The 14,395-nt window shown below is 56.5% G+C and overlaps 1 protein-coding gene across 1 annotated transcript in view; it reads left to right on the forward strand.

Annotated features, from left to right (window-relative positions):
* Dlgap2 (DLG associated protein 2) overlaps positions 1–11,113 on the forward strand; it is a 506,330-nt gene extending 495,217 nt beyond the window's left edge. The window contains 3 exon segments of the mRNA XM_042689885.1: positions 6,022–6,113; positions 8,395–8,547; positions 10,895–11,113. Coding sequence (XP_042545819.1) covers positions 6,022–6,113; positions 8,395–8,547; positions 10,895–11,113 — 464 coding nt within the window.
* Positions 11,114–14,395: the final 3,282 nt, after the last annotated feature.

The raw sequence follows: 14,395 nt of genomic DNA on the forward strand, positions 1-14,395 counted from the left end.
CAGCGTGTGAGCTCTGAGCACCAACGTGTGAGCTGAGCACCAGCGTGTGAGCTCTGAGCACCAGCGTGTGAGCTCTGAGCACCAGCGCGTGAGCTGAGCACCAGCGTGGGAGCTGAGCACCAGCGTGTGAGCTGAGCACCAGCGTGTGAGCTGAGCACCAGCGTGTGAGCTCTGAGCACCAGCGTGTGAGCTCTGAGCACCAGCGCGTGAGCTGAGCACCAGCGTGGGAGCTGAGCACCAGCGTGGGAGCTGAGCACCAGCGTGTGAGCTCTGAGCACCAGCGTGTGAGCTGAGCACCAGCATGGGAGCTGAGCACCAGCGTGTGAGCTGAGCACCAGCATGTGAGCTCTGAGCACCAGCGTGTGAGCTCTGAGCACCAGCGTGTGATCTGAGCACCAGCGTGTGAGCTGAGCACCAGCGTGTGAGCTCTGAGCACCAGCGTGTGAGCTCTGAGCACCAGCGTGTGAGCTGAGCACCAGTGTGTGAGCTGAGCACCAGCGTGGGAGCTCTGAGCACCAGTGTGTGAGCTCTGAGCACCAGCGTGGGAGCTGAGCACCAGCGTGGGAGCTGAGCACCAGCGTGGGAGCTCTGAGCACCAGCGTGTGAGCTGAGCACCAGCGTGTGAGCTGAGCACCAGCGTGTGAGCTCTGAGCACCAGTGTGTGAGCTCTGAGCACCAGCGTGTGAGCTGAGCACCAGCGTGTGAGCTGAGCACCAGCGTGGGAGCTGAGCACCAGCGTGGGAGCTGAGCACCAGCGTGTGAGCTCTGAGCACCAGTGTGTGAGCTCTGAGCACCAGCGTGGGAGCTGAGCACCAGCGTGGGAGCTGAGCACCAGCGTGTGAGCTCTGAGCACCAGCGTGTGAGCTGAGCACCAGCGTGTGAGCTGAGCACCAGCGTGTGAGCTCTGAGCACCAGTGTGTGAGCTCTGAGCACCAGCTGGGAGCTGAGCACCAGCGTGGGAGCTGAGCACCAGCGTGTGAGCTCTGAGCACCAGCGTGGGAGCTGAGCACCAGCGTGGGAGCTGAGCACCAGCGTGTGAGCTGAGCACCAGCGTGTGAGCTCTGAGCACCAGCGTGTGAGCTGAGCACCAGTGTGTGAGCTGAGCACCAGCGTGTGAGCTGAGCACCAGCGTGGGAGCTGAGCACCAGCGTGTGAGCTGAGCACCAGCGTGTGAGCTCTGAGCACCAGCGTGGGAGCTGAGCACCAGCGTGGGAGCTGAGCACCAGCGTGTGAGCTGAGCACCAGCGTGTGAGCTCTGAGCACCAGCGTGGGAGCTGAGCACCAGCGTGTGAGCTGAGCACCAGCGTGTGAGCTGAGCACCAGCGTGGGAGCTGAGCACCAGCGTGTGAGCTCTGAGCACCAGCGTGGGAGCTGAGCACCAGCGTGGGAGCTGAGCACCAGCGTGTGAGCTGAGCACCAGCGCGTGAGCTGAGCACCAGCGCGGGAGCTGAGCACCAGCGTGGGAGCTGAGCACCAGCGTGGGAGCTGAGCACCAGCGTGTGAGCTGAGCACCAGCGTGTGAGCTCTGAGCACCAGCGTGGGAGCTGAGCACCAGCGTGTGAGCTCTGAGCACCAGCGTGGGAGCTGAGCACCAGCGTGGGAGCTGAGCACCAGCGTGGGAGCTGAGCACCAGCGTGGGAGCTGAGCACCAGCGTGTGAGCTCTGAGCACCAGCGTGGGAGCTGAGCACCAGCGTGGGAGCTGAGCACCAGCGTGGGAGCTGAGCACCAGCGTGGGAGCAGAAGGCACCTGGCTCTCACAGTGCCCTTAACGTGTTGCACTTCCTGGCTGCCTTCCTCCTCTTGTTGGCAGAGGTGCAAGATGCCCGTGTGCCCCTCCGGCATGCTTTGTGCAGGAGCTCATGCAATATTAATGAGTTCAGATTGTTCTCTGATAACGTCTGAAAGGTAGCCTCCAATTCTAGTTCTAATTTTTTTGCAAGAACAGAGTCATTGATCTCAGCACTTTTAAGAATAAAGATTAAATTTAATGGTTTATTAAGCCAAAACCCTGAGCTCTAAATACTGAAATTTCAATTACATGAAATAATTTTTGTCTAAACTGTAATTTTATAATCACAGTCCACTAAACTGATTGAATGAATCCAGACTTATTTGACTCTCTGTGGTTAATGAAAACTATCAAAAGCCAAATGCAAACTGGTTTGTGTTAAGTACACTGTGCCAGCTTCCTACTCTTGACACAGAAGTGGAAATGTTCAGGGGGAGCTGTGAGCCACTGTGGGACTAGAGTTAGAACTTTTATATTAATGATGGAAAGCCAAGCGGTCAAGGGCATAAGATGAACCCAAAACAAACAGAGTCTTGCAGAGACTTTAGTCTGAAGATGCACCGGCCTCACAGAGGCCTCGTCCAGGGAAGACATCTACAGACAGATGTAGTGAGCGGTGTTGAGAGTCCTGGCCGGCACAGCCCTCCTCCCACAGATAACGCTCCGTGTGCAGTGGCCAGGGGGAAGGCGCCTCGGAATTCCCTCATCTGAGAGTGCATCCACGGCGGGGTGGACTGTGCCCGGAATCGCATTAACACCAGGGCCGGGCCAGAGGCAGGGCGCCAGCGCCCGTGCTGAGACCCGGTCACCTTTGGGGCGGTGGGGGCACCCCATGACAGGACCGCCCACACAGAGCCAGCAGCAGAGCCCAGGGGACCCGGGCACCACAGGACACCGGCGAGCAGCACAAGACCGACCAGCAGCCGAGCCTCATGTCCAGCAGCTCAGGAGGGCTAGGGTCAGAGGGAACGAATGGGGATGGGGGCGACAGTCTGAGCAGAGCAGACTGCCATGTGCACCCCTGTGGACGGCAGGAAAACCATAGACGTGGAGATGGACGGGAGCCAGGCGGGATTGTGTCCAGTGCGCCCCTCAGGCTGACAAAGCACAGCTGGCCCATGTTAGTCTAGGAACCCAAGGAGTAACGAGAAGATGTCCTCCATCTCACAGGAGGAAGAGGACGTGCTCAGAGCTCACGTGAAGATGTCCTCCATCTCACAGGAGGAGGAGGACGTGGTCAGAGCTCACGTGAAGATGTCCTCCATCTCACAGGAGGAGGAAGGGCGTGCTCAGAGCTCACGTGAAGATGTCCTCCATCTCACAGGAGGAGGAGGACGTGCTCAGAGCTCACGTGAAGATGTCCTCCATCTCACAGGAGGAGGAAGGGTGTGCTCAGAGCTCACGTGAAGATGCCCTCCATCTCACAGGAGGAAGAGGACGTGCTCAGAGCTCACGTGAAGATGTCCTCCATCTCACAGGAGGAGGAAGGGCGTGCTCAGAGCTCACGTGAAGATGTCCTCCATCTCACAGGAGGAGGAAGGGTGTGCTCAGAGCTCACGTGAAGATGTCCTCCATCTCACAGGAGGAGGAGGAGGAGGACGTGCTCAGAGCTCAGGTGAAGATGTCCTCCATCTCACAGGAGGAGGAGGAGGAGGATGTGGTCAGAGCTCTCGTGAAGATGTCCTCCATCTCACAGGAGGAGGAGGAAGGGCATGCTCAGAGCTCATGCCAATGCAGAATTCATCATGGAGGAATCTTGGGCTTACAAACATCCAGATGACCATTTCAAACTCTGCAAATTCTACACAGCCCCTTCAAACTCTTTAGTAACAGAGGAGTGTAAATGCTCTCCTGGACTTGGTTTAAAAAATAGAGTTGGAAATTATAGTAGATGCATGATAAATAACTTAATAAAGCCACGTAAGCTAATCCATTGTCTTCGGACATCGAAGGCCAGGGTTCTCAGGTTCTTTGTAACTTTGCATTCTGATGAGTGCCAGTCCTTGTCTACAACTCCAGAGAGAAAAACCAGCTAAATGATGACAGAATTAGGGGAGTAGAGGGGAGAGAGTAAATTGAATTTTCACTTCAATTATGGAAAGCTATTTACACTAGGTATCAGATAGCATCATCTCTATTCACTGAGCAGCAGAGTTCTCTGCCATTAACCAGCATGTCGGATTTGAGATTCTTTATCTTTCCCTGACACTTTTCAATTTATAGCTTTTATAATAGCTCTCCACTACATTAAATCAATACCCAGTATGGCCCATCTATTCATGTTGTGCTAAAGATTATAAATTGAAGTCCTTTTATTAATACTTCAGCAGAAGTCCCTTTTAAGAAAAATATTAAAATTAGACGTTAAAACTGCACATTTTATAAAACTGATTGGCTTTCAGTTAAAATTTAAAGAAACAGTCAAATAAGTGCATGTATTCCTTGTTTCTGTATTTTTGGAGCAATGGCTTGATTAAAACAAGCCCCTTTAAACATCTCCCCAATACTCAGGTAAAGAATACAAAAGAAGCCGAAATTCAGCATTTCAGCATCAAAAGCAGTTCCTCCCCTGGGCCCTGGGGAACTGGGACAGGGCGCATGGCCAGGGGAGACCTCAGCCACCGGCAGCCTGAGGGCCTCCCTGCCAGCACTCCCCTGGCGGCCCTGGCCGCGGCTCCCCCCCCCCCCCTCCCCGCGGCCCTGGCCACAGCTCCCCCAGGGGCCCTGGCCACGGCTCCACACCCCCCCCCAGCGGCCCTCCCTGCCAGCACTCCCCCCGGCGGCCCTGGCCACGGTTCCCCCCCACGCTGGCCCTGGCCGCGGCTCCCCACACCGCTCCTCTCCCTCCTGGCCTCCGGCCCTTCCTCCCTCTCTCTGTGCAGCTGAAAATGTGAATGTCCCCAAACTCAACATGCCACAGTGGAGCCTCCCGGGCCTTGTGTTCATAACACGGGCACAGAGTCAAAGACCCCGGAAACTCCCACACTTGATGTCACGTGACATGCCACTGTTATTACCCGATAGCCGGCGAACCCCAGGACACGCATTGCTCAGCCTTGCCACGGCACCAGACACGGCCGGCTGGAGCCTGCCCTGCCGTCACCCAGCAAACCCGGGGGAACCGGCAGACCGTAGCCTGGCATCTCTCTGCTGTGGGGTGGTTACTTATGCTGTGCCAGAAATCCCGAGGGAGAATCGAAAGAGAGAAACGGAGTGGGCGGCTGCGTGGTTCACTGGCCGCAGCACCGGCCGCGCTGTGCGGGTGAGCTGCGGGAGGCGGCCCACCGGTGAGGGTCGTCCCAGCGCAGCCTGGGACGCCGTGCTCCGGGACCCGCCGTGGGCACCGCACCTCCGCCCACCGGGGACCCAGCGCAGGAGAGCCGGACCACGGAGTCCTGAACCCGCAGGGGAGACTTCTGAACAGAAGCCGGGCAGAGAAATGTGGCTGTTGGGCCAGCAGTGAGAGGGGGTCGGTCAACTCCCAGGTGATCCTGAGGGCAGCGCTGCTGCTCCCAGAATATTCTGTGTTCACAGCAGACTCAGGAGGGGACAGGAGATCGGGGAGGGAAGATGAAGAGTTCAGGAGCGCTCAGAGAAAGACGTCCGTCCATTCCTCAGACCACCTTTCAGCCACCCAATCTACGCCAGAGCGGCCTGCCTCTCTGATTCGCTAAATCCTTTGCAGAATAAAACTACAGCTGACTGCTTTTAAATTTGCTGTTGGATTTACAAAATAAACGACCTGCATGGGGCATCTGCAGCTGGAACGGCATCTTCACACCTCATCCTGCTGGCGGCCCGCGAGTCGTGGACAGCCCCGGAGCGGAAGCGGCTGCCCTGGGAGCGGCTGCCAGGCTCTCCGGCTGGTCCTGCCACGGCTGGCCCTGCCACAGGAGCCTCTGGACCTGCCCTCTGAGCTCGTGAATTAACATCTGAATAGATTCACTGCACTCAGGGAGCCCCTGAAAATCCTGGAAGCTGTGGTGGTGTGCGGCACCAAGCCGCACCAAGCTAAGGGCCCTTGGCTTACCTGAACAAGGCCCAGAAGGAGGAACACTTTATAGGCCGGCCGCTTTCTGGGCTGACTGGCCCCAGGGTCCACACCGCTAGCCTTGGGTTCTCTGAGGGAGGGCTCCTTTGAGGGGGGGGGCGCAGCCCAGTCCTGAGTATGCACAGGGTCAGCTTCTGTCGGGGCCGGCTGGTCCTCATCCTGTCCTGTTCTGTCTCACAGTTCTGGGGAAGATCCGGAGTGCCGTGGGGAGTGCCCAGTTGCTCATGTCCCAGAAGTTCCAGCAGTTTTATTGGCTCTGCCAGCAAAACATGGTGAGTGAACCTGCATGATGGTCATTGCTGAGCACTCCAGCGTCTCGCTACATCTCCGGGAGCTGCAGAGACCACCCCAGAGACCAGAGACCTGCAACTCCAGCCCCAGGCCCCACAGCCCCAGCCCCAGGGAACCCTCACCGCAGCTCAGTGACCCACTGGGCCCAGGCCAGAAGTGGGGAGTGGGGCTGAGAGTTTAGCCTTCTGCAGAGTAAGGAAGCTGGGCCTCAGCTACTGGATTCTCTCCCAGAAAACTTCAAACAAGGAGATGTCCTACCCGGACCAAGGTGACAAGTAAGCAAAAGCATCTGAGGCTGTGCAGAACAAAGAGACATAAACCACTCCGTGTAGAGAGAGGAGACACTCAGAAGCAATGTGGGCTTTCTGCTTTGTAGTCCCAGTGCAGATGTACGTACATCCCATGCACTGAATGTACAAGTGGCAGGTGACAGGCCGGGCGTCCCTGCAGGCACCGGGCAGGGACATGCACGTGCACACGCTGTGGTGTACAGTGCGTGCACACTGATCTGTATGCGCATGGATGTGGATAGCAGTGCATTCTGCACACCTGTTTTCATCAGCACACGCACACATGTACGCTTTTCTTTGTCTGACTGAAAAAGTATTCACATAATTCCTTCAGAAATGGCCACGTATTAGGCATGGTTCTTTATAGGCAGTTTTATAATCCATACACAAATTTTTTTTTTCACACCACAGACTTTCAAAAAAAGGTAAATATTGTCCTGGCATTGAAGGCAGACACTTTGGTTGTATTTTTGTTGCTTGTTAATTTGCACAGACACAACACAGAACTCGGAGGTGCTCATCTGTGTGTCCTAAACTACAATCACTGAAATGTATGATTTCTCCAACATTTTCCTACTAGCCCATTAAAGCTCATCGTGAGACTTACAGTCACCAACAGATCACCTGTAGCATACAGTTTTATGGACATTTTGAAAAGGGATCAGAAGCTGGGTGCCAGTGGCTCTCACCTATAATCCCAGCTACTCAGGAGGCTGAGATCTGAAAGTCATAGCTCAAAGCCAGCCCAAGCAGGAAAATCCGAGAGCCTCTTACCTCTTACCTCTAATTAACCACCAAAAAGCCTAGTGACTCAAGTGGTAAACACTAGCCTTGAGCACAAAACTCAGGGACAGTGCCCAGGTCCTGAGTTCCAGGCCTGGGACTGGCACATCAACAACTACAACAACAACAACACACTACTCATCTTAATCTTGCTGGAGCATTCTAGCCACTCCCTTCTCTCTTGCCTTCTCTCTGGGACCCTCGTTGGGGGCAGGAAGGGCGGCTGAGAAGACCCAGGCGGGAGAGACCCGTACGGCAGGTGGCTAGGCTTTAAGTCAGAGGAATGGCCCTGGAAAGCACCAGAGCCTTCCCCGGTGTCTTTGAGGTGACTATAAGGCATCCACAGTGTGGCTTATCCAACGCCAACTCTCCCCTCCTGCTCACGGAGCTGCCCGGGGACTCACCATCCGTACCCTGCACGCCCCACGCACCATGCCTGCAGCACCGCCCCGGTGGCTGCATGGAAAGAGCCTGCCCTCTAGTGGCTGAAAGGAGAACTGTGGCTCCCCTCTGGGGAGGAAATGAGCCCGTCCGGGTCAGCCCTGCTGACCCTCACACAGAGCTGGTGGACATCTGGTTGCTCAGGAGGGGAGGGGACAGTCCCTAGAGGACGACATGGATGCCAGACTAGGTTGAAGGAGTTGAAAGCCAAACGTAAGTTCTCATCCCAGCCCGTGGGGACCGCTGGTCGCGAAGCTGGTGAGCCTCGTCGAGCAAGGAGGAACTGGCGAGGGGTGGTTTTCAGGGACAGAGTCCATCTTCGGGCCACTCCTTCCTGTGGCCGGCAGGCAGCAGCTAGACACTGCCATGAGACCAGGGGTCCCTGGGAGACGGCCCTCCCACAGCGCACACTGAAGCCACATCACCTTAGAACTGGAGCTAAGATCCAGGAGGACAGCACAGACACCCAGGTGGCTGCGGCCGGGCTCTCCCCAGTGCCTCCTCCACTCCGCAGCCGCCGGTCCTGAGTACACACAGGGCCTGGTGCTGCCGGGTGCCTGGAGCCCGCCTCGCTGACCTCCCCTCACACACACACACTCCCAACGCAACAAGGAAGAGAGGCGCCTGGGGGCTTGAGCCCATGGGCCGAGTGTGCGCGGCCCCACACCGTGGGCGGCTGGTGGGTCTCCACGCTCCCTCTGGGGCACCGCGGGAAGGCGGCCCCGAGTGTGCTCGTGTGTCTCCGCAGGACCCCAGTGCCATGCCCAGGCCGACGCCCCAGGACCTGGCCGGCTATTGGGACATGCTGCAGCTCTCTGTGGAGGACGTCAGCATGAAGTTCGACGAGCTGCAGCAGCTGAAGCTCAGCGACTGGAAGGCGATGGACTCGCCGGAAAGAAAGGTAACGGCGCCTGTGCGGGCCCATGGTCCAGGCCCTCAGCCCCCGCCCGCGGTCCAGGCCCACAGCCCCACCAGGCCCACGGTCCAGGCCCACAGCCCCTGCCAGGCCCACTGTCTAGGCCCACAGGCCCTGCCAGGCCCACTGTCTAGGCCCACAGCCCCTGCCAGGCCCACTGTCTAGGCCCACAGCCCCCACCCGCTGTCCAGGCCCTCAGCCCCCGCCCGCGGTCCAGGCCCACAGCCCCACCAGGCCCACGGTCCAGGCCCACAGCCCCCACCCGCTGTCCAGGCCCACAGCCCCCACCCGCGGTCCAGGCCCACAGCCCCCACCCGCGGTCCAGGCCCACAGCCCCCACCCGGCCGCAGCAGCAGCTGCTCCAGACACCGCCATCACTGCAGGAGTCCAGGGCCGTCATTAGCAGGGCAGGCTCGGACCTTCGCTACCTGTGTGCCCTGGGCATGCGCAGATGAGGGTGGATGGCGTGTGCCCCGGGGGGGTGCATGTGCGCAGACAGGTGGGAGCTGGTCATGTGACCCGCAGCGTCCTCCTCGCCCAGCCACTGACCGAATCCGCCACGTCTGTAGTGTAATCGCTAACAGAGACGGATGCTCTGAGCCCCTCTTATCCCAGACACTGGCTAGAGCTGCATGAATGACAACTGCTCTCCTGCACGGGAGTGCTAGGTCTGGCCACCACGAGCGCTGTGTGTCAGGAGTCAGAGACGACACAGCGTTTGGGCTCGGTTGCTTGGCTTGGGGGGGCCCTCCCCGGGGACCTCAGCCCAGCCTTCCGTGGGCAGCGAGTGAGCCCTGGGCTCGGCCTGGTGCCCTTCACATCGATGTCACTCTCACGGTGCTAGAGGACAGCTCTGCCTCAGCAGTGCGAGACACCCTCACCTTGTATCCCTAGGCAGACATTATCCAGTAACACACACACAGCTGTAAAGCAGAGACCCGCCTTCTTTCAGAAGGTGATTCGAACATATAGGCAAAGATAGAAAGAAAGCTAGTGTGCATTGTCACCATCCACAAAGGTCACCATCCCCAAAGGTGCTGCTGGCAGCTGGTAGGGCTGCAGGTCAGCAGCCGTCAATGCCACTGAGGAAGAGCGCAGTGACGGAGCGGGGAGGGGAGGCACGGGAGGCCAGGAAGCCCAAGGAGACACACCCAGGGCTTCGTGGGGGCAAAGGGCAGGACCTGTGACCTCAGTGGAAAGTTTACTCAGATGGAACTCCGAGGTAGAGCTCTCCAAATGAGCCGTGTGCATGCTGCAACCCTCCCATGCCACCATGGCTGAGAACTCACAGGAGCCCGGCCTCCGGCTGCGCAGAGGAACGGGGACTCACCACCTTCCGTGCACGGAGCTGCGGGTCCTGTTCTAAAGATAGCCCGTGCCTTCTGAGCACTGCTGGGGTTTGGGGCCTGGCCTCCTCTCCTCAGCCACAGTCTGCCGGCATGTTTTCAAGCCCATTGATAAGGGAACTCTCTCTCACTCACACACACACACACACACCACTAGCTGCAAACACTTCTCACGCATGCTGTTCCCAGCATGGAGATCACCAAAGGCCTGTGACAGACTCACGGTAAAGGGAGAAGACACGGGCAGGGGCTGCACACGCCCCCCTCCGTGGTGACCACCTTCTGGGGGAGGAGAGCCTCTGCCCTTCACCCATGCCCCTCCCGGGAGGAAGCCACAGCACGGCAGAGCACCGGGGCAGGGCCTGCCAGTCTGCCGTTCAGGAGCATGTGAGTGACACCACACATCGCAAGTGTCTGTTGCAGAACTGTGACGTTTATCTTTCTGATGCAGGCATATGTGTATTTGGAATGACTTATTTGAGAATCCAAACTAAAGATCAGAAAAGTTGTTTGCATCTTTTCTACCAAGCAAACAATCTCTGTGTGTGTGCACATGTGTGTGTGTGCACGTGTGTGCACCCACCTGTAGTATCCGCTGGGTTTCAGGTCAGGATTTGGCCTGGGGCTCCCTGGGCTGTCTGCTTGTGTGTGATCATCTTCAGTGATTAGAGAGCCCAGTGCTCCTTGCCATCCCGCCCCGGGACACGGCCAGGGTGCAGGAGTGCATGGATGAGGGCTTCAGGAACGATGCTATGGTGACACCATGGCTACAGAATTGCTCCCCTTATTTGTACAGTCACCCCAGTCTCTCCTGCCTCCTCAGAAGAGTTTTAGGTTTCTGAGAAAGGCATGCACCACATAACAGGCAACGCTGTTAGGAGCCAGAGGGACTTAGAAAACGGCCAGGGCCTCGGGCACCAGAGGTCCCAAGCACCGCCTGGCGAGTGCTCGCTCTGACCTCCATTCTGGCTTGTGATCCTTTTCAGGAAGAGAGGAAGGTCCCCCCTCCGATACCAAAGAAGCCCCCCAAGGGGAAATTTCCCATCACAAGGGAGAAGTCCCTGGACCTACCCGACCGACAGCGCCAGGAAGCCAGGAGACGGCTCATGGCCGCCAAGAGGGCCGCCTCCTTCCGCCAGAACTCCGCCACGGAGCGGGCGGACAGCATCGAGATCTACATCCCCGAGGCCCAGACACGGCTCTGAGGACAGCGGGCCCTGCACAGCTGGCTCTGTTCTTGTTCACAGGACACTTGTACAGTTTGTTGCCTTCCTGGTAGTTTTTGTCTCATTCCCTCCGCCAAAATACGCCCCGTCCCGTGTTCTGCACCTCGGGCACCGTGGACGCTCCGGACCTCCGCGTGCTGTCCCCGACGGCTGACCGCGGCCGGCTGCGACGGGCAGGCTTTGTCCTCAGAGGGCCAGGCAACGCCTCTTGAGATGGACCCCAGCTGACACTTTGTTATTTATATTTTTATAAACTGTGAGATGACTAGAGGTAAGAATAACAAATAACCACACACGGGTGCGTCTCACCACTCCCACGAGGCATTAGACAGCCCAAGCGGAAGGTGCTACAACTTGAAGGGCAGGGGAGACAGCCCGTCGCGCCTCTGACCTCCAGCCTCCTTTCCCCCGACTCCAGCTGGCCCTGCCCACCCATCCTGGCCCTCCGTGTGGCCACAGGAAGCACTTGGCTCCTTGTATGGAGCTCGCAGCGATGAGAAGGGTCTCGTAACCTCCAGACTCCGCACTCAGCGGTCCTCCAAGCCAGGGAGATGCCGGGCTGAACCCTCCAGAGACACTCAGCACAGCATCTGCTCTTTGAAAAGTGATCTGGGAAGAGTCATCTGGAACCTGGGAAAGCCTGGAGTTCAAATGTAGACGGACAAGCTGTCCAGGTCCATGACAAGGTCATTGGTTCTCATGATCCCATTGTGACTTAAAACATCACACATAGCATTTTTGTTAAATTCTCCATTTATGCTCCATGTGATTTTTTTAATGTGTGTCGCATACATTCTCAGACTGCTCTATCAGTTGACTTTTCAGGGTATCCTTCTATAAAAAAAAAAAAGAAGAAGAAGAAGGGTTGCTTGTTGAAAATGACCATTGTGATGTTGTAAAAGTATAAAACATGAATGTGAGTGGTAAGTATATCTCAGCTGAAATGGGAAAGAAGATAATGTAGTTTATACCATATTTTTCCAGAATTCTTTTGTCCTATGCAGTACTGCTAAAGTGAACAATATATTTCCCGCCTGGGTTAGACATGAAGGAGGGGAAAAAGCTCACATCTGGTGATCTCCAGCTGTGGAATGTTAAAAAGTAATTCGTGTTCATGACTCTGGAGGGCAGCAGGGAAAGAGAAACAGCTCTTCTCAGCAGGGGTCCCCCGCATAGCTACATTTTCACGACTTCTGTATCCGGCAGCCCTGGCACCTGCCCGGGAAGAGGCTGTGAGGTTCCTGCTGGGCCTGGCCCCCGAGTCCCAGTCCTCCTCGTGGCCCCGCGGGATCAGAGGGGTCTGCATGCCAGGTCTTCCTTCTTGCTGCTTTAAGGAACACGATGTACGTAGCCATAGGCAGAAAGCTCCCCCACAGCCCCGTAGCACTTTGTTTTCTCTCTTGATTCGCACTTTAAGATGTACCCAGGCCCTGGCCGCCGAGCCCAGGGAGGGACAGTGCCTCGGGCCTTCCTCATAGCTAACCCCACCACGCATGGGCCCCGGGGCGCGGCTGGTGTTGATACTGCAGCATGCCGAGCTTCGAAGTTTTACTTTTTTAAAGCTGAGTAGTTACGATTTCCCTGTTATAATCCCTATAAATTGAGCCTCATACCTGGTATATATTTTACCAAACAGCCTTAAAATATATTTGGAAGCAAAAATCATACGAATGTATATCCTTAAAAAATGCAAAAAAAAATCCCCTGAATTATTCTTCTATAACTGAATCCTATTCCCCAGAGTGTCAAAGCATTTTTCTATCTGAATAAACACCTAAATCCTAAGCAACGAACACTACGACACTCCTTCCTGTATTTGCTCCACTGTGTTAAAAGCAAGGATATTTGTAAGCATTGGCATTTTAGACTTTGAAAACGATGTGTTAATTAAAAGGAAATCCTACGTAGAAGTAGCCACAGGCAAGCAGATCCGGTATTAATTATCGGTAAAGAAATACAAAGTGCATATATGTGCTGGCAACTGTCCTGTGTTTCCTGGCAGCTGATGCGTTGGGTCTCGTCTCCTTAGACTTACACAGAACACATAGAAGCAAATTGTGAAATGGGACAATAATCACTCAGACCTCAGAGTCTATGGTTCCAACTTGAGTGAAATATCCACTGGATTTGAATTCATTTTTTTATGTTTTGTATACTCAGTTTTGTTTTTTAAGATCCCCAAAGCCTTGGCCTAAGCCATCCCTCTGAGAACAAGTTCCTCTGCTAACCACGAAGCTGCACTGTCCGTCCTGACTTGAAGTGGAGAATGTGCCCCTGTTGTCCCTAAGTTCCAAAGAAGACTGTGGAGAGCGTAGCAGCAGCGCTGGGCGGCAGAGTGCACCTGCCTGCGTTCCCTCCTCCGGCGGGCTGGCGGCCCCAGCGCTGTCCCCGACAAGAAGCTGAGTCGTGTTTACCTGCCGCGCCTGTGCTCCTGCACTGCCACCCCCGCTGGTGCGGTGTGGGGCGCGAACGTCCCCGTCACGCTTAAAAGACGACTTGAATGACAGACTGTGAGTAGCCCTGAGAACCAGCTGCTGCGCGTGCGGGTGCCGGGTAACGCCCACGGTGCTGCTCCAGCCGAGGCTGGTGACCGCGGAGACGCCGCCGGCACCGGGACTGCCCTCCCAGCCCACCGGCTCCGGCCGGCTCTCGGGTGTGGAAACGGGTCTCCTTGGCAGGGCCTGGCAGGGTGCCGTGCTTGTCAGCCGCCTCCCCTCCCCTCCTCCCCCCTCTGCCCCCCGCCCCATCCCCCCGTAACTCACCTGCCCACCTGCTGATGGTGGCCACATTTCCCTCCACACATTTGTATCACCCGGACTGGCGTAGAAAGCACCCAACTGGTGTATACCAAAAAAATCACACCCTGCTTGAAGGGACACGCTGCCCATGTTCTCAACGCCAAACCAATCCGAAGACTTCAAGCATTTCCCCAAAAGTAGAAATTACATTTAAAGTTGCCTCTAAGAAAACCTGCAAGTCAGTAGCGAGAGTGAGGGGCTCTCCCTCCTGGCTCTTAGGAAAGGGGCCAGATTTGTGGTTAGGAAACAATTTTAGGGCAGCAAATGCATGGGCTTGGACCCCCTCTCGGGTGTACGTCTCTGTTGCCCTGTCTTGGTTTTTGCCTTTTTGATTAAACCGCTGCCTTTGTGTGTATGTGCTCATCTCTGTGCTGCCCGGGCCTGCCTGGCGCCCGCCCGGCGGTCTCCTCAAAGTGCACCTGTAGACACGCGGCCAAGGGCCTGCGGCGTGCAGGGTGGCTGC

Source organism: Dipodomys spectabilis, unplaced genomic scaffold (genome assembly GCF_019054845.1).
Source record: "Dipodomys spectabilis isolate Male_0828 unplaced genomic scaffold, ASM1905484v1 ptg000128l, whole genome shotgun sequence".
Lineage (NCBI taxonomy): Eukaryota > Metazoa > Chordata > Mammalia > Rodentia > Heteromyidae > Dipodomys > Dipodomys spectabilis.